General features: G+C 44.7%; 3 protein-coding genes across 13 annotated transcripts in view; all 3 read left to right on the top strand.

Moving 5' to 3' along the window:
• agtr1b (angiotensin II receptor, type 1b) overlaps positions 1-3,505 on the top strand; it is a 47,582-nt gene extending 44,077 nt beyond the window's left edge. For all 7 annotated transcript variants that reach the window (XM_061266174.1, XM_061266177.1, XM_061266175.1 and 4 more), the window contains one exon: positions 1,759-3,505. In XM_061266174.1, coding sequence (XP_061122158.1) covers positions 1,834-2,928 — 1,095 coding nt within the window. In that variant the 5' untranslated portion in view covers positions 1,759-1,833 and the 3' untranslated portion in view covers positions 2,929-3,505. The remainder of the gene's footprint in view (positions 1-1,758) is intronic.
• A 198-nt stretch (positions 3,506-3,703) lies between these two features.
• Positions 3,704-6,602, top strand: cpb1 (carboxypeptidase B1 (tissue)). The gene is made up of 11 exons (XM_061265777.1): positions 3,704-3,774; positions 4,129-4,204; positions 4,276-4,400; positions 4,484-4,583; positions 4,655-4,756; positions 4,827-4,931; positions 5,000-5,110; positions 5,173-5,263; positions 5,337-5,539; positions 5,996-6,080; positions 6,205-6,602. Exons 1-11 carry the CDS (start codon positions 3,710-3,712, stop codon positions 6,390-6,392), a joined length of 1,251 nt encoding a protein of 416 aa, XP_061121761.1. The 5' UTR covers positions 3,704-3,709; the 3' UTR covers positions 6,393-6,602.
• A 2,002-nt stretch (positions 6,603-8,604) lies between these two features.
• On the top strand, positions 8,605-18,694 carry gyg1b (glycogenin 1b). 5 transcript variants are annotated; one of them, XM_061265656.1, is made up of 8 exons: positions 8,605-8,766; positions 9,857-9,992; positions 10,065-10,239; positions 10,302-10,464; positions 14,334-14,460; positions 17,678-17,877; positions 18,007-18,039; positions 18,201-18,694. In XM_061265656.1, exons 1-8 carry the CDS (start codon positions 8,760-8,762, stop codon positions 18,290-18,292), a joined length of 933 nt encoding a protein of 310 aa, XP_061121640.1. In that variant the 5' UTR covers positions 8,605-8,759; the 3' UTR covers positions 18,293-18,694. The 5 variants fall into 5 exon arrangements, with proteins under 5 accessions (XP_061121640.1, XP_061121638.1, XP_061121636.1 ...); XM_061265654.1 differs by having other exon boundaries at positions 17,678-17,882; XM_061265652.1 differs by having other exon boundaries at positions 17,678-17,884; positions 17,976-18,039.
• Positions 18,695-19,831: the final 1,137 nt, after the last annotated feature.

Genomic DNA, 19,831 nt, shown 5'->3' with positions numbered 1-19,831 from the left:
TACTTGTGTATTATAGGAATGAATGCATAAATGTAACACTTGATTTATGTTGTCTTCACAATTATTCAATTACAAAATTTTTGAATATTTATCATTTATGATATATACAAAAAAATACAGTAATATAAAACGAACGAGCCATTGCCACTGAACTACAATATTAGCTTAGCAATACTGACCTCTTGTGGTCATAGTGAGCTGTCAAATGTCCGCTTGAGCACTTTATAAAAATGGCAATAATAATATAGTGTACACCCCACAAAAAATATATATTCATAATTTTGTTTTTAAAATTGTATTTTTGTATACTTATAATTATACTTCAGCTTGAATTTTGCCACAATACTTCACAAACGCGGATTTAGTAAGTGATCCACTGACCAATAGAGTAGGTAGTTTTTGGTGAATGAATAGATTTAACGCAAAAATGAAATAATAATCAAGATTTAGTTCCAATGTTCACATCTAGAGGGCAGTCCATTTGCACACTCAACTCTTTTTTTTTTTTTTTTGATAGAGCCGATGGGTGTTTGGGCTAAACTTTTGGTGGTAGACATTCAAAAGGCAAACAAAACTTTAAATCACTTACCCACAAAGCTGCATTTTAAAAAAAAATGGAGTTAGCCCACAACAGTGACTCATTTATTTAGTGTATGCCGCGACAATTATTTTAGGCCAACTAATGAGGCCCACAGAGCCAATAAACATAAAACCAGGTAGTTTAATATCATCTCTCTTGCCCGTACGAATGGAAGCAAAGGCTCACCACCCCCGGGCTAATTTTCCACCACACGCAGGTTTGGTTTTCTCACCGGCGGGCCAAAAAAAAAAAGTTTCCAGAGAGCCGAATCCCCGCTGTCTTGTTTGTTTAGGTGCACGCTGATTAGACGTTCTCACGCTGAGGCACGACGTATCAAGGCGAGCATTTTTCAAACGTGTCTTCTTATACCTTTTGTGCTTTAATGACGCGCTAAGCGGATCTTGAGAGCTTTAACACAGGCCGTAACGCACAGGGACCGGAAAGGAAACTAAAATCCCTGATGCTGCTTTCCTGGACATTTAAAAAAAAAATAAAAAATAAAAAAAGAACTCCGCAAGCAACATCTGCTCACCAAAGCATACAGACACATTTTATCCTATTGAGCAAGAACTGGACATTAAATTTCACATTTTATATTGCAACAATTCATTTCAAGGCAGCCTCAGTTCTCCAGCACTTTGCGCAGAAATGAAATTGTCGAATTATTAATAACGTTATCCTTCTGGGATCCACCCAGGTGGACGGACGGAATGTCGCCATTCATTAGCCTATTCATTAAATGACGAGTCGGGACGTTGAACATCTGAGTAACGATGTTCCTCAGGAGCATTTTTGGATTATACGGGCATTTGACATCTGTTTTTTTCACGCCCTCCTCTTTTAGCGAGGTAGCATAAAGCGTAAGGATGCTTTTAATGCCGGGCTCGGTAATGAGCTCGTGTGTAGGGATGAGCGCTTTTGTGTGGATTTAGCGTTTATGGGTCGTGCTGGTGCCAGAGGTGGCAATAGTACTAGCATTAAAAATAGCTTCTTTCTTTTATTGACTTGCATAGTGGTCATACTGAGAAGACAGACGGTGGGGGGCTGGACACGTTATCCAAACATCTTTCCATAATTTTTTAATGTTTATTAAAAAAAAAAAAAGAAATTATCATTGAACAAAAGACTCTGCCACTTTCTGATGTCTTTTTTTTCTTCTTCTCGTGACTTCTTTATAGGACAAGCTACAGCAACTCAAGGCCCAAGGCTTGTTTTAAAGTTCTAACAGCTGTCAGCGGAATCCAAGCGGCAAAATGGAGAACGTGACAGCAAGGACGACCAAGGAGATCAACCTGACATGCGGCATGTCCGGAAATCACAATATCATCTTCACCTTGGTGCCCATTGTGTACAGTTGCAATTTCGTCATCGGCATGGTGGGCAACTGCATGGTGGTGGCCGTCATCTACTGCTACATGAGGCTCAAGACGGTCGCCAACATCTTCGTGCTCAACCTGGCCGTTTCCGACCTGACTTTCCTCATCACGTTGCCCATGTGGGCCACATTCACCGCCACAGGCTACCACTGGCCGTTCGGTGGGTTTCTGTGCAAGACCAGCGCCGGGCTGGCCATGTTGAACTTGTACACCAGCACCTTCTTCCTCACGGCACTCAGCATCGACCGCTACCTGGCCATCGTGCACCCGGTGCGCTCACGACGCTTCCGCACGGTGGCCTACGCCCGCATCACCTTCGTGGTGGTGTGGCTGGTGGCCTTGGTCCTCAGCGTGCCCACAGCCTTGACACGGGACGTGCTCAACGTGGCCAACACCAACAACACATTGTGCGGCGTCCTGCACCCAACCTCGGAGAACCGCGAGAGGCTCAAGGGTCTCCTCCTGGCCATCAGCCTCATGAAGAGCCTGATGGGCTTCCTGGTGCCCTTCGTCATCATCATCACCTGTTACTGCCTGATCGGGCGGGCGCTGGTTGGCGCCAGGCATATCCAGAAGAGCTCGAGGTCTCGCGACGACGAGGTTCTGCGGATGCTGGCCGCCGCTGTCCTGGCGTTCTTCCTGTGTTGGATGCCGCACCAGGTCTTCCACTTGCTGCAGGTTCTCACCCAACTCATGAAGATGGAAAACTGCACCTTGGTTGAAATCATCGACACGGCCATGCCCTTCACCATCTGCCTGGCTTATCTCAACAGCTGCGTCAACCCGATCGTCTACGGGTTTGTGGGACGCAACTTCCGCAAGAACTGCAAGCGGCTGCTGCGCTGCTCGCCGTCCAGACCCACTGGGGGACACCCCAGCATCAGCTCCAAGATGAGCGCCTTGTCCTTTCGGGCCTCCGAGGCTCTGAGCCTGACTGCCCTGAAAAGCAAGGCTTCGTCCGATGGGAAGTAACAGGGGCGGGGGAGAGGGGATTACAGAGGCCGAAGAAGAAGACATTCCACGGTTGGAAATGCTGAAGCATGCTGGTCTGTCTTGATGTCCTGTAGCATGCTGGTCCATCAGTTACAAAGAAAAAAGCATTTTCCCTCCCTTGTGATCTAAGTTAGAAAGCCCAAAATAGTTACCTAAAAACAAAATGGTGGACTTCGTGTCTAATTTCTTGCATGGGTTTTTTTATTTGCATGCAGCATTTGAAGTGGGGGCCATAAGGACACGGTGTCGTCATGCTTAGAGGTCATCAAATGTTTCGTGTGTGCAGTCAGAAGTTAAAAAAATAAAATAATTTGTCAAGCGACAAATGTGGCGTCAATGTACTGTACGACAAAAATATTGAGGACGCTTTTTGGTGGTTGTACTGTCCAATGTGCTCCTCGTGGCGATGTCCAAAATATAGTTGGTTGTAACAATGTAAAAAAAAAAGTAGTAAGGGTCTGTGGTATTTAAATATGTCGATATATTGTTTTTTACCTTCTATGTGTACAGTTGTGAATATGTGAGAATATAAATAAAAATATAACATAAAAATGGATACTAATCTATCTTTCTTACTTCTTTGCTTGATTATGAAATGTGTCATCATTCCTAAAAATATCACCTTGCAAGTTTCAACACCTCGGTTGTATTAATGATTGACTTATGCATGTCGGAACTGATGACGGGGGGGGGGGGGGGGGGGGGGTCGTGCCCACGCTTATAAGAGCCTTGCAGCGGCCACGTCAGCCGACTTGCCAACATGAGAATCCTCCTGCTTTTCAGACTGGTCGCCGTGGCCCTGGCGAACGTCGCTCGCTTCGACGGGTAACGTTTCCCAATCTTCAGACAATTAAATTTTTCTTTTCCATGCCAAATACACTGAGCAAATCATACTTTTTGCTCATGCTGCATACTGTGACAAGTGGCTGCGATCCATCATGGCTGGCGCTGGCTTCTGATCCAGTTCAATTAGCCTCCCATCAACTCGGAGTATTACAATTTTCCATGCGGCGGCAAACAAGAAATTTGTCATCTTCGGGAGGTCTTCGTTACACCCCGCTGTGATGCACTTTATCATCGGTGTATCATACCGAGAGCCTTTTCTTGTATTTTGCCAAGTTTGACTGAGCTTGAAGAGTTTTCTCCGGAATAAATTCATGAATACAATTTTCCCGCCAGCGAACAAGTGCTGCGTCTGAAACCAGTTTTGGACCAACATGTGACCCTCATCAAGGACCTGGCACAGACCATCGAGGTAGACTTTCAACTCTAACGTAACTTCACGTGCCGTCCCTGTAGCTCAAGCACGATTGTCTTTTTTACTAGGTGGACTTCTGGAGACCCGAGAGCGTCGAGCTGGTGACCATCGACACGGACGTGGACATCCGTGTGCCCGCTTTGTACCAGGACATGGTGCTCATCATGTTGCTGCAAAGTGACATGGAGCATGAGTAAGATTCGGATTTAGTCGTCTTGAGAAATTCTCCCGTCAACCTAGCATTAGCATTTTTTGGCTAAATGCCTTTTCTTAAAGGGTGCTCATTGACGACCTGCAGTCTGCCGTTGAGGACCAGGCCGACAATGAGGCTTCACCCCGAAGCCACAGCTACATCAATTACAACAGCTGGGACAAGGTAAGAAGAAGTGGCATGCCTCTTTGTAGCTTCCACTTTTTTCCTCAATCTGCAATTTTTTGTTCTGTTAGGTCCAGGCATGGATTGCATCCATTTCCTCTTCCAACCCGAGTCTGATCAGCAAGCAGGTGATTGGTAACACCTTCGAGGGACGCCCCATGACTCTCCTCAAGGTCAGGCCTTTTGAGCAACAGATCTCGCCATGGAACATGATTGCATCTGACCATTTGTCTGCCACGGCAGCTCGGCAAAAAGTCCAGCTTCGCCAAGCCCGCCATCTTCATGGACTGCGGCATCCATGCCAGGGAGTGGATCTCGCCTGCTTTCTGCCAGTGGTTTGTCAAGGAGGTCCGAGCCAAAGAACCCCCCCAGTTTCAAAATGAGGGATGTTTTCCTAACCACTTTTGTGTCTTCAGGCTCTGTCCACCTACGGCAAAGATTCTCAGATGACCAATCTGCTCAACCAGATGGATGTCTACGTCCTTCCAGTCTTCAACATTGACGGCTATGACTACACCCACAAGAGCGTAAGTGCCCCCCAACCTCAAAAAAAAGATGACTGACTGTGTTTGCTCTGTATGCTTTTCAGAACAGAATGTGGAGGAAAACCCGCTCCAGGAGATCTGGATCCAGCTGCATCGGAGCCGATCCGAACAGGAACTGGAACGCCGGCTGGTGCAGTGAGTAGGATGAAAATGATGGAGACACACTTTTAGGTGTCAATGGAGACGACAATCTGGGTCTTCATTTCAGCCATCGGAGCCTCCAGCAAGCCCTGCAGCGACACCTTCTGCGGCTACAAACCCGAGTCAGAGATTGAGGTCAAGAATGTGGCCGACTTTATCCGCGCGAACAAGTCGATCATCAAGGCCTACATCACCATCCACTCATACTCGCAGCTGCTGCTCTTCCCTTACTCGTACACGTATGAGCTGGCTGCGCACCACAGCGAGCTGGTCAGTACCAAACTTCTGGCTCTCGTTTGGGAGGATCCAGTTAGTTCACACTCGCACCTCCAGTCACTAATGCTTGGCATCTTTTTGACACTTGAAAGGAGATGAAGAACAAAAGAAGTCTCGCAGATGAGGAATTTCATTTCCTGAGCGTGCCTTGATTTCATTTCCTGCCGGGTGCCGGCGCAATTTCCGTAATAATACGCTATACGTGCGTACGCGCGTGTTTTTTGCCGTTATCATCTGGATTGAGTTCATGGCTTCTCGTCCATCTTTAAATCCTAACTTGCAAGTATTTCCACTCATAAATCCAAGTGTGTGTGTTTTTTCTGATCACCAAAGTCTGTTCCAAGTCGAGGATCCCCCCCATGCAAACTTCTCCTGATCTATAATGACTGGTAGTGTAAGAAGAAAACATGCCGAATCGTGTCTTTTATTTCTCCTCCGTATTCATTGCAGCTGAAGATCGCACAGGGAGCTTCTGCCGCTCTTCGTGGTCTGTATGGAACCCGCTACACCAGTGGACCTGGAGCAGCGACCATCTGTGAGTAAAACTGACCCACCGTGAAAGGCTTGAGAGTCTAGTAACTAGTTGTCTCGGCGACCAAAACCATGCTAGGCTAACCTTAGCTTCTTTGTATACAAAGCTTCTGTTTACGTGCCCTCAGACCCCGCCGCCGGAGGCTCCGACGACTGGGCCTACGACCTGGGTGTGAAATACTCCTTCACCTTTGAGTTGCGCGACACCGGTCGTTATGGTTTCCTGCTGCCTGAGTCTCAGATTAAGCCCACGTGCGAGGAGACCATGCTAGCCGTCAAGCACATCGCTGCTTATGTGCAGAAGAACCTCTATTAAAAAAAAAAAAAAAAAAAAAAAAAGAGTGGGACCAGAGAAGCAAAGGACCCCCGCCAACAAGTTCTCCAGCCTCCCCCCCTGCCCCTGGCAACCTCTCCGCCATCTCCAGCCCCGTATCCATGGGAACGGTCACCACCCGCCATGTTTCCTTGCTGTGCTTGAGAGAATGTCAAGATGAGTGTGAACAATAAAATCAATGATCTATCCCCACGTGCTGAATCAAAGCTTTATGTGTGTATGATAATAGAGTGTCTGCTGCTTCGTCTGATGGGAGGGGGGAACAAATGTAGAATAAAACACTCATGTATAGCTAGTAAAAACAATGGGCCCACTATACAGGCTTCACTGTATTCAATTTAAAATTATATAGTTTAAAAGTCAAAGTCAAAGTCTGCTTTATTGTCAATTTCTTCACATGCCAAGACACACAAAGAAATCGAAATAACGTTCCCACTATCCCACGGTGACAAGACGTAGTACACAATATACATACAAGTAAACAACACAAAAAACAAACAAACAAGAAGGCACAAACAATGAATAAATAAGAGTGATGAATAAATAATAAATAAACAAACAACACAATAAATAAGAGGAGCAAAAATGGAGCAAGTGTGCATACAGCAGACAGTCAGAATATAGCGCAAAAGTACAGGACGCTACGCAGAAGGGGGGAGAGAGTTCAGGATCCTAACAGCCTGGAGAATGAAGCTGTTGGTGAGTCTGGTGGTGCGGGAGCGCAGGCTCCTGTACCTCTTCCCAGAGGGCAGAAGATCGAACAAAGAGTGAGCGGGGTGACTCACATGACTCACAATCGTGGTTGCCTTGCGGGTGAGATGGGAGGTGTAAATGTCCTTCAGGGAGGGGAGTGAAGCACCAATAATCTAACCAGCCGTGTTCACTATGCGCTGGAGGGCCTTCACGTTGTATTCAGTGCAGCTACCACCCCAGACAGCGATACAACTGGAGAGGACGCTCTCAATGGTGCCACGGTAGAATGTAGTCATGACGGCCGGAGGAGCACTCGCTCGCCTGAGTTTCCGCAGGAAGTACAGGCGGCGGTGAGCTTTCTTGGCCAGTGATGCGGTGTTGGCGGACCAGGAGAGGTCCTCACTGATGTGCACCCCCAGGAATCTGGTGCTGCTCACTCTCTCCACCACAGCACCGTCGATGGTCAGCGGCAGGTGTTGGGTGTGACCCTTCCGGAAGTCAACAACAGTTTCCATGGTCTTCTTGACGTTCAGCAGGAGGTTGTTGTCCCTGCACCACGCGGTCAGAAGGTCAACCTCCAACCTGTACTGAGTCTCGTCGCCCTTGGTGATGGGGGTCAGGGTGACAATACACTACATTTATTTAGAGTCAGCCTAGGCCTCCGTGGAGTTAAAGAGAAAAAAAACTGCGCCAATAAAACTGATTGCTGTGGATAATTTCCAATACATTTTTTGAAACTGCACAACAAAAACATTTATAGAAAAAATAAAAATATTAATTAACAAGTAGTACCTAAACAAAACGAAAAACAAATACTAACTCCATATGCGTTTACAGATGACATGTACATCCGTTTTTTCTAACGTAAAATACACCAAGCCTGTTGATGCGATAAAAGTTGGGAAACACCAAGTGCATTTGCCGTACTTCCCTGTGTCCACAAGGTGATGCCAAAGCATCATATTTAGGCATCATACGCTTTATGGACGGTTCCTTGATATGTCCTCCAACACTGCAACATTCTTCAAATATTTTCAGAGCACCGCAACACTCTGCTTTACACATTCCGATGTGAAGCAGCTTAGTATATATAAAATTAAATATAGGGTCTAAGATGAACCCTTCTAAGTTATAGTGGAATCGGATCAAGGGTTTCTAAAGGACTGGCCGTATTTACCATTTATCATTTAGCTGTCACTCTGCGTCATTTGCGGAGCTGTATTATCACGCTACTTCTGGTCACTTAACTACTCTATTTATATAACTTGTGCTAAAAAATATGTAATTTGGGGTAGTGTTTGCTTTGCTGGAGCGGCTCCAACCACTCTGCTCTCAGATAGGGGGTCAAGGCAAGTGATTAAGGATTGTAAAGTTAATTAGCTTTCAAGTTGGGGTTACTAGCCGGTGTTAGTTACGGTTTCAAATCACGGTTTGGTAGCATGTGTGCGTGCGTGGACAGGAGACAGGACATACGGGACACCCCCATTCCCAGTCACATGACGCTGACCACTGTCCCACTGCTATAAATGCACCACGCCAAAATTTAGTCGCTCCTTTTCGTTTGCACGCCAAAGCTGCCCTGAGTGTACGTGCGTGCGTGCGGTGGTCGTGTCCAAGAAGCTACGAAGACGTAGCTTGGAATTTCTTCCTTCGGTCATGGCAGGTATGGGACAACGGAACGCGACATTTTCTCCAAATAACGCGATACTGTCCAAGGGGCGAGACCTGACACTTGAAGTGCGTGCGACGAGCGTGGAAAAGTTTGTACTGAAATATAAAACGAGGCGCCGAGCTAAAATGTCACCGGAGTGACAAAGCGCGATTTCTACTTGGAGTGTGTGTCGTTACTTTAAACTCAAACTCATGTGTGTACAGGTTTTAAGTGATCTTTTTTAGGTTAAATGTCAGTAGTGTGTCGATCACCTGACGTCATCACTCGTGCTGTCATCACAAGACGCAGTGACATCAAACAATTGAACAATGTGCAGTATTTGTTACTTTAATTTTGCATTTGAACTATTTAAAAAAGGACTGTCAAAAGTGACAAATACTCTATTGAATATTTTCAGTTGAGTTGTGTTGCTATGACGTCATAACCCTGTCAGATGCAATACAATAATTACGATTATTATCGTCTAGCGCTGTCTTTGTGCATATAAACTGCCAAAAATTGAATGAGATATTTTTTATGCTAGCCTGTATGGTTGCATAATTTGGTAACATAACATCTGGTCGCCATGACAACTGAACATGGATGACAAAATATGTAAAGTCGGGTTGTGTCGATTAGTATTGTTCAGGTTCGCCTAACGTTCTTTAAATCCAATTCGACAAATAATTATAGCAACATGTAAGGCCGTTTCTTTAAGAATTACGACTGTGTTTTTGTCACTTTGTGTGCTATACAAGACATCACTCACTTCACGTCAAACAAAATGGATGCCAAATGTCCCTGTCGGAGAGGGTGGTTGGCAGTTTGATGTATTGTTTAGTATTTTCTGCTATTATTTGACAGCTGGTCCAAAGCCCGGATATAAAATGGGTGGGTTGCGTCAGGAAGGGCATCTGGCATTACGACCTGTGCCAGACAAATCATGTGCGTGCCTCGCTGGGGCGACCCGTGACAGGACAATCCGAAAGTAGCAACAACAACCACAACAACTCCATAGCTGTCACTCTTTTCATATTTCAAAGGTTATTAAAACACAAGGGAGCCATTTGAAATGTTGCTTAAGAATTTACAACGCCCACAGACCAAGCTTTTGTGACGTTGGCTACCAATGACAGCTATGCGAAGGGAGCCATGGTTCTGGGTCAGTCCCTGCGGTGCCACAAAACCTCCAAAAGGTTGGCAGCCCTCATCGGACCCCATGTGTCTGAAGAATGCCAGTAAGGAATCTCCATTCCCATCCCATCCATCAATCCTGTGTTGTTGTTGTCTGACGCTTGAAAAACTGTCAGGTCCGTGCTGAGGAGGATCTTCGACGAGGTTCGGCTGGTGGACGTGCTCGATAGCGGCGACGTGGCTAACCTGGCGCTGTTGAAGAGGCCCGAATTAGGCATCACTTTCACTAAACTCCACTGCTGGACGCTCACACATTACTCCAAGTGTGTCTTCATGGATGCAGACACTCTGGTGAGACAAATTGATGTCAAATCAATTTGAAAAAAAGTGCCTGAGCATGTTTTCCATCTCAGGTGCTTTCGAATATAGATGAGCTCTTTGACAGAGAAGAACTGTCAGCTGCCCCCGATCCCGGCTGGCCTGACTGCTTCAACTCGGGCGTGTTTGTTTTTTGTCCGTCTGTGGAGACTTATGACAAACTCCTTCATTACTGCACAGAATACGGCAGCTTTGACGGTAAGCAAACTTGCACAAGTCGCGGGAGGTGGGGGGGTTGTGTCAGGTTTACCGTCAGGATCCTGGAAGCTGCATACCTTGTTTATCGCTATCAGTGTATCAAAAAGTCAGCATTGGTGTTTTGTGCAACACGTGACTGGAAGCTGCTTTGCCCTTTTAGCCAGAATGGCACTTAAGTTTTCCATCACTCTTCAGATTATGAATGATATTTTTAAAAGACAACAGAGATAGCGATGTGATCCGGTGTGTCCTCTCCCTGCGTGCATTGATACTAGGGGTGTAACAATTCATCAATACACATCGATTAATCGATATAATGCTCTACGATTTATTGGCATCGATGCTAAACGTAAACATCGATTCATATCGCCGTGTTTGACATCGGACATTAGACGCAACTTTATTTTGAAATCCAGTTCATTGTTGCTTGCTTCCTCTTTCCGGGAGCAGTGAGCGGCGTGTTGTGTTGTGAGCAGAGCAGGCACGTGAAAGGGGAGTCGACAACTAGTACGCGGCTCCTGGGCTGGTGCTATGGCTAGTGTCCAAAAAGACGAGAAAATTTGCTCCCCTTTAGGCTTCAAGTCATTCGTTTGGAAGCACTTTGGATTCCAAGGAAAAGATAGCGTAACGGGCAAGACACGTGCAGTTTGTAAATCCTGCCATGCGATGATCAAATATTCAGGGACCACAAATCTCTATATTTATATTTAAAGAAAAAACACGACATCAAAGTTCAGTGTTAAAATAAGCACTTTGTATACTACTACTACTTTGTATACTCTTGTAATTTCCTAAATAAAGAGTTTGCAGTATCTTGTTGATTTTGCGTATGAATTGTTATAAATCAGGATATTGTTATATATTTTTTATTTAAAAAATATATATATATTGATCGTAGAGCACTATATCGCGATGTATCGTGATATTGTATCGTGACAAAACCCGCGATTTACACCCCTAATTGATACACAACAATACCGTTTTTTTCCGTGTATAGTGCGCAAAATTTTACTAATTTATTGTCCTAAAATCTGGGGTGCGCATTATACATGGGTACAAAAAAAAAAAAAAAAAATTTTTTTTTAAAATTTTTTTTTTTTTTTTTTTTTTTTTAAGTCCCAATGATCGTCACACACGCAGGGAGGCAATGGGTCCCATTTTTATAGTCTTTGGTATGGTCTTAACTAGGCTGGATGTAATTTTTTTTGTTGGCGTTGATTTCTCCGACTGCCCGTAAACGCACCACCGCGCTTCGTGCGCGCACGGGACAGCAAACGAGCAGGTGATCGAGCAAGCGTCTGATACGAGAGCATTGCGGTCGCATGGAGCGTGTTTGAAGTGAACAGCAGAGAAGAAAGGCAAAGTGTTGTGAAATAAAATGCACAGAACGGATGCGCAAGACACGTCAGCTATATAAAGAGCGAGAGTTGTTTTCTTCCTATTAGTTTCAATTCACAGTTTAATTAGCAGTTTCAATCAGCAAATAACAAAATGCGTATTACAGGTAATATTTTATTTCACAACACTTTGCCTTGTTCCTTTCTTCTCTGCTGTTCACTTCAAACACGCTCCATGCGCACGGAGCGCGGTGGTGCGTTTATGGGCAGTCGGAGAAATCAACGCCAACAAAAAAAATTACATCCAGCCTAGTTAAGACCATACCAAAGACTATAAAAATGGGACCCATTGCCTCCCTGCGTGTGTGACGATCATTGGGACTTAAAAAAAAAAAAAAAAAAAAATTAAATTTTTTTTAAAAAAAAATTCATAAAAATTGGGTGCGTATTATACATGGGTACAAGCTTTTTTCCAGCATCAGCATGCCATTTTTAGGGGTGCGTACTATACATGGGGGCGCACTATACACGGAAAAAAACGGTAAATTGGCAGGATATCAACAACTACATACCAGAAATCCCTGAGTCATTCAACACAGAAAACATAACAGAATTTGAAAACGTGATAGACTGCAAAAAAAATATGGACACGGCAGATTTGTCATGAATATGACTAGCATTTTTTTTTTATTAATAGTATCGAGATATGGCTGATTGTTCTCATTTGCAGGATACCCCGTGTTATTTGGAGTCACAGAGTCACGCCCCCCCCCCCCACACACACACACACACACTCAGGGACATCAAACTTCAAAACAAACGTTAATGAAGAGAGTACCGTTTTTTGCCATGTATAATGCGCAAAATTTAACTAATTTATTGTCCTATAATCTGCATTATACATGGGTACCAAAAATATATATAATATATATATTATTATTTTTTAAATCCGGATATGATACGGAGGCCGTCATTACAGATGCGCTTTCTTCTCTGCTGTTCACTTCAAACACGCTCCATACGAACACAATGCTCTCGTATCAGACGCTTGCTCGATCACCTGCTCGTTTGCTGTCACAATGTACCCTACACAAATCCGAAACATTTCTTTGCTATCGAGTTTGCTAGCGCATGCGCAGTAATATTGACCGGCAGAATAACATCCAGTTATTCCAAAAGATGATCTTTTTTCTGAAATAATTTTACGTTTACGGACTTAAGTAAGAGTCAAAATTTGGGTGCGTATTATACATGGGTACAGGCTTTTTTCAGCATCAACATGCCATTTTTAGGGTGCGTATTATACATGGGGGCGCATTATACATGGAAAAAAAAACGGTAGTTCATTGAGTTGACTGCTAATATCAGTAAATCGGCGCCGGTGCGTTACCTGAATTATTCCCATCCCTTGAAGGATAATATTATTTTTTCAGGGGGGAAAAAAATAATAAGTGCACTAGGTATTATCGCAATAAAGCAAATGAGGGATGAAACGATGCGCTTGAAACTTTTCTGAAGCAACGGAAGTCAATTAAGACGCCGGCGCTAACTACCTTCCTCGCTTGATGACTTACAAGCATTATTTGCAGAATATTTCACGACGGGAAGTTGGATATGGCTTCTATAATGGAGTAAAGGGCAATTAAAAAAGGAAGACATTACAGCCAGTATAATCTTTAAGAGTGCGCACTGCACCCCAGTTGGCATTTAACAGATGCTTTGAGTGTAAATGTGTTTTGTGTGCTCTTTTAATTTGTTATTTTTTAAATTTATGAAGGAAAATGACTCATGAAACATCATAAATGCAATTAAACCATGAGGAACGGTAAAAACTAATAAAAAACCCAGGGCGCGCCCGCTCGGATGTTTTCACTTTAGGCTGATTGTTTGTCATTTTGGAAATGCAATAGAAAAAAAAATGCACGCTACCTGCTAAGCAATGATGCCCTCAGGAGTGGGTGGAAACTGTCAAAGAACAACTTTGGAGTTTAATCACACACTTGGACGCAAATGTAACTTCCAAGAACTCCAAAACTGCAAAATTCACAAGCTTTCCACTTTGATAGTGTTGGGATCCATCCTGAGTTGTCCCGATCAGTCATTGTCAAACCTCCCATTGAATAAAAATGTAGTGAGCAGAAAGTAGGCAAGCTTTCCTATTTCTAGCAACACAGTGATCTTTGATATTTGCCATGCTGAGGAAGAGGCTTAGGTGTCAACTGTAACGCTCGTGTGACACATACTGTAAAGCTCTGGCCGCCAACTGTGAAATGTAGCAGCATACATGTAATGTACACTGTGTATTAAATAGTCAGCTTTCATGTCCAGATGATTGCGTAAAAATCATACCGACTCATAAGGCAACTCATTCACTCCCATTGACTGCTATAGACGTCAACAATTTTAACAGAGCAGGTAGAGGAATTAAGAAGTCTGGCTTTCACGCTACTGGGAAATATAAGCAGCAGTTGTTTTTGGTGCACGATTGTTCAACGGAGCTAATACTATCCTGATGCCTCCCTTCTGTTTCAGGGGGAGACCAAGGAGTACTAAACGGCTTCTTCAGCGACTGGGCTACGGCTGACATTTCAAAACACCTTCCCTTCATTTACAACCTGAGCAGCATCGCCATTTATACGTACCTACCGGCTTTCAAGCAGTATGTGTCTCACTTTGCTGACATACTGGAGCGGGTGCCTTGAATATTTGGAACGTGCAACGGGTGGGGTGATAAATGTAGCCGTCAGTGGCGCACAAAAGAGGTGCTGGGCACTGAGTTATTTTTATAAAGTTGCAGAGTAAAATCATACGACAGCCAAGTGTCTGCGTACGCCGTGATGAGGCGTACGCAAATCACGGCCTGGTAATCACACGCTGACACGGAGTTGAGAACGACTTGAGTATTGGGACGGCTGCATCTCCGGATAGGGTTTCTACCCCAACAGCTGATTGCAAATCCCCAAATAGAGCTGTTTATTTAAAGACCTTTTATGTTTACCACTCAGCCAGGTCATTGTGGGTCCACTCTTGTGGCTGTGCACCCCCCACGTTGGGTGCCAAAATGTCAAACGCGCACTTTTTATAAGCCGGGGTGAAGGGACTCGTCCGTTTCTAACCACCCGAGTTAAATTAATTCTACCAGAATCAAACTAATTTCTTTACGACGCCAATCCCTCTCAAGTCATCTGACGCGCGAGCCGAGTAACTCAATTCGAGTTGAGTCGTCAAAATGACCGCGCCATGATGATGGCTCCCTTCGGGTGTTTGATGCTTGTGTTATGTTACGGATATTTTTAGATGTCTTTGTTAAGACCTCAAGGATTCGTTAATTTACTAGAGCGCCCTTGCCCTAGCTGAGCTCAAGATAACTACTTCAAACCAGATCTGACAATTCCTGATGTTAAGGATTAAAGCTGTCTTCACTTTAAAAATAATTGAACGGATTTAAAGAATGACTATGATAGGGAAATAAAGACATTTTAAAGTTGTAATTACCGCATAGAAAACCATGCTCAACATAGTTAACACAAAATAATCGATACCGAATTAAGGCTTAAGAAGAGATTTAATGAATAAGTAAGAAAAAGAATTACCGTTTTTTCCACGTATAATGCGCAAAATTTAACCAATTTATTGTCTTAAAATCCGGGGTGCGCATTATACATGGGTACAATTTTGTTATTATTATTTTAATTTATTTATTTATTTATTTTTGAAGAAAATCATGGTACAACAATTTTTGAAGAAAATCTTGTCACGGATGGAGTGTGGAAAGAAGCAGGGTGACCAAGTGCAGCTTGGACCAGGGTTCATTGGAGGAACTCAAAACACAGACTTGGTAAACTAACATAACTCTCTAACAAAACCAACAACAGGACTGACCGACAACGACGTGGAACAAAGACAGGGTGACATTACCAAAGACAGGAACAGAAACCTGTGTTATTGTCAAATATTGTTTGTTTTTTAATCTCCATTGCGGACTGGACGTCATACGGAGGCAGTATCACTGCGCATGCGCACTATGGATCCAATGCGAATAGTCCTCTTCTCTTCTTGACTGACAATGAATGTGATAGTTTAATACAGCAAATAACAAAATGCGTATTACAGGTAATATTTTATTTCACAACACTTTGCCTTGTTCCTTTCGTCTCTGCTGTTCACTTCAAACACGCTCCATACGAACGCAATGCTCTCGTATCAGACGCTTGCGAGATCACCTGCTCGTTTGCTGTCACAATGTACCCTATACAAATCCGAAACATTTGTTGTGGCTCCGAGTCACGATGAGGGGCAAGTTTTGGTTTCCAAGGGTGTTTTTATTCCTCTTCAACTTCTCTCCCATACAGAGCCGCCTTTTTCACATGTCCGCACGTCACTTTCCTCTCTTCATTTTAACCTAACTGATCGCGGTGGTGCCTTTACGGGCAGTCGGAGAAATCAACGCCAACAAAAAAAATACATCCAGCCTAGTTAAGGCCATACCGAAGACTATAAAAATGGGACCCGTTCCCGCCCTGCTTGGCACTCAGCATTAAGGGTTGGAATTGGGAGGTTAGATCACCAAATGATTCCCGAGTGCGGCGCCGCTGCTGCTCACTGCTCCCCTCTCCCCCAGGGGATGGATCGAAATCACACGGGGATGGGTCAAATGCAGAGGACAAATTTCACCACACCCAGATGCGTGTGTGACGATCATTGGGACTTAAAAAAAAAAAAATAAAAAATTGACATGTCATTTTTAGGGTGCGTATTATACATGGGGGCGCATTATACATGGAAGAAAACGGTACAAGTAAAAAAAACAAAAAAAAACAAGACTCACCCACTCAGAACAAAAGAGGAGACTAAAGGTCTAAAATCCTATTTGGTTGAACAAGTCGAGTGATCGGCTCTCCTTTGTTCCGAAATCCGAATTCTGTTTAAAAAAGAGGAAAGGTCTGGCTGTGAGGAGCATAGCCAAAAAAGTGAAATTGGCCTCTTCCTCTTTCTGCCCGGAGCGGCTGTCTCCTCTGCCTTCCTCAAAGCTTAAAATTTGACAAAGTCCAATGCGAAGACTCTGGAAATTCATTTGAGTAGTTTTTGGTTCAATCTCAAAAAGAATGAAAAATCCATCTTCGTTCTTTTACTCCGGGCCATCGCCCTGACCAGGAAGAAGCGCGCCCGCTCTGTGTTCGGGCAACATATTTATAGGCTTCTGGCATTACCTCATCGTAATATGTAGGTGCACCACTGGTTGTCTTGGCAACCTTGCTTCAAGCAGCAACCACTGCGCCTGACCACAGTCCGTCACCGGATGCAGATGTTTCCTGTTTTGCTCGTTCTTTCTTTCACTATTAGCCCTTAATGTCTCCTCTCAACTTAATACATTCAGGTATGGATGGAACACCAATGTTAAATACAGGTTGGACAAAACATTGCAACATGAATCACATATAGTATCTTGTCTAATAAAGATCAATCTCAACACATAATAGTACTTAACACAATAATGGGTTCCTCCAACTTAAACACATATATTGATATCGCTCAAGCTGTTACATCTTAAAATTATGGCATAGCAAACTCATATTCCAAAATTGTGCGTTGCTACGTGTTTGAACAGGTCGTGTCCTCCCAATTGCTAACAATTTAATTTATTAGATTTGTTAATTTCCATCAGGTCACCCCTATGTCAAGCTTTCACACCATCTCTTATTGAAATCTTGAACTACTGCATGTTTTGGGATAGGCAATATGCCTGGGCCAAATTCAATACCTAAATACCTTGCACCATCCCGTACCACCATGCCACTTGACACTGGCAATGCAGGACTGATGAGCGTGTTTTTCCAAATCAAAACCTTCGTTGACTCCGCTCGGTCTTCTTTCAGCTACGGCGCCAAGGCCAAGGTGGTCCACTTTTTGGGGAAGACGAAACCTTGGAATCACAGCCTGGACACCAAAAGCAAAGGGATATCTGGCGGAGCGCACCCCTCCTTCCTCCTGGACTGGTGGGCCTTGTACTCGGCCAGTGTGGTTCCGATGCTCCAAGAGCAATACGGAGAGCGGGCCTTCCACTCGGAATGCATCGGTGAGGTAACTATACCGTCCGTATTTTTTTCAATGTGATGCACTTTGTTTCAGTCATGACAGATGATGTAAATATAATTGTTGTTATGTATTTCTGGTGGTGGATGATGTTCCTGATTTTCCCGTAAAGTTCTCCTACATGGTTACTTTTGGCAGCGTACAGGTATGGAAGAAGCTCAACTCAAGCAAATCAAAGCTTGTTGGCTTTGCTCCCACCTCACATCAGAGCTTCTGCGACATTCATTTCTTCTGATGCTTTTTTAAAACATTTTTTACAAAGTACCTTATTTGGGACTCATAGGCTGTTTTCACTGGTTTCCTCAGGCCATGAAGGAGAACCTGGCGACCGCGGCTGCAGCGGTCCACCTGTCGCCGCCGCAGCTGCAACAGCAGAAGGAGCAGCAGCCGTCTTCTGAGGAACGCAAGCAGAAATGGGAGCAAGGCCAGGCGGACTACATGGGAACTGACTCCTTTGACAATATCAAAAGGAAGCTCGATACTTTCCTCAAATGAGGGGGGGGGGGTGGAAGTGGAAGGATGCACTTATACAGCCACAAGTGCACTTCGATAGAATTGGAGAGGAGTTCATTTATTTCACTAGCTGGATATTTGTACCCCGGCATTCATGATTTCACCTAGTTGCAATTTTTTCTCCCTTTCTATTGAAATGAATTGAGTTTTAGTTAGATAAAAGTAATGCTTTGCCGCCATGTTACAGCCACAAGAACCCTCTTGAAATTGGTGCATCAATTCCTTGCAGGTTTTTTTGCGTGATTCCTTTCATAAATAAAATACTATAATAATGTTTTTCAATCAAACGACTTGACTATATGTTTTTTTTCTATCGCTTTGTACCCACCCTTCTTGGAGTCCCTGGCAGAAGTGATGAAGAGCGCTCCTTCTGGGGACTCCATCGTTCTACTGGGTGACTTCAATGCTCACGTGGGTGATAACAGTGAGACCTGTAAGGGCGTGATTGGGAGGAACAGCCCCACCGATCTGAACTCGAGCGGTGTTCTATTATTGGAATTCTGTGCTCGACACAGATTGTCAATAATAAACACCATGTTCAAGCATAAGGGTGTCCATGTGTGCACTTGGCACCAGGGCACCCTAGGCCGCAGTTCGATGATCGACTTTGTAGTCGTGTCATCGGATTTGCGGCCGCATGTTTTGGACACTCTGGTGAAGAGAAGGGCGGAGCTGTCAACTGATCAACACCTGGTGGTGGGTTGGCTCCGATGGTGGGGGAAGAGGCCAGTCCGACCTGGCAGGCCCAAATGTACTGTGAGGGTCTGCTGGGAACGTCTGGCAGAATCCCCTGTCAGGAAGAGCTTCAACTCCCACTTACGGCAGAGCTTTTCCCACGTCCCGGAGGAGGCGGGGGACAATGAGTCCGAGTGGACCATGTTCTGCACCTCCATTGTTGAGGTAGCCGACCGGAGCTGTGGCCGTAAGGTTGTTGGTGCCTGTCGTGGCGGCAATCCCCAAACCCGCTGGTGGACACCAGCAGTAAGGGATGCCGTCAGGCTGAAGAAGGAGTCCTATCGGGCCGTTTTGGCCTGCCGGACTTCGGAGGCAGCTGACAGGTACCGGATGGCCAAGCGGAACGCAACTTCGGCGGTTGCTAAGGCAAAAACCCGGGCGTGGGAGGAGTTTTGTGAGGCCATAGAAAATGACTTCCGGACGGCTTCGAGGAAATTCTGGTCCACTATCTGGCGTTTCAGGAGGGGGAAGCAGTGCACCGTCAACACTGTTTACAGTGGAGATGGCGTGCTGCTGACCTCGACTCGGGACGTCGTGAGTCAGTGGGGAGAATACTTCGAAGACCTCCTCAATTCCACCTACACACCTTCCATTGTGGAAGCATGGCCTGGAGACTCTGAGGCAGACTCTCCAATCTCTGGGCTCGAAGTCACTGAGGTAGTTAAAAAAACTCCACTGTTCAGGGCCCA

This window comes from Syngnathus typhle, linkage group LG19 (genome assembly GCF_033458585.1).
Source record: "Syngnathus typhle isolate RoL2023-S1 ecotype Sweden linkage group LG19, RoL_Styp_1.0, whole genome shotgun sequence".
In the NCBI taxonomy this organism is placed as follows: domain Eukaryota; kingdom Metazoa; phylum Chordata; class Actinopteri; order Syngnathiformes; family Syngnathidae; genus Syngnathus; species Syngnathus typhle.
The sequence above is the reverse complement of the archived record's forward strand: the minus strand, read 5'-3'. Positions and strand labels throughout refer to the sequence as shown.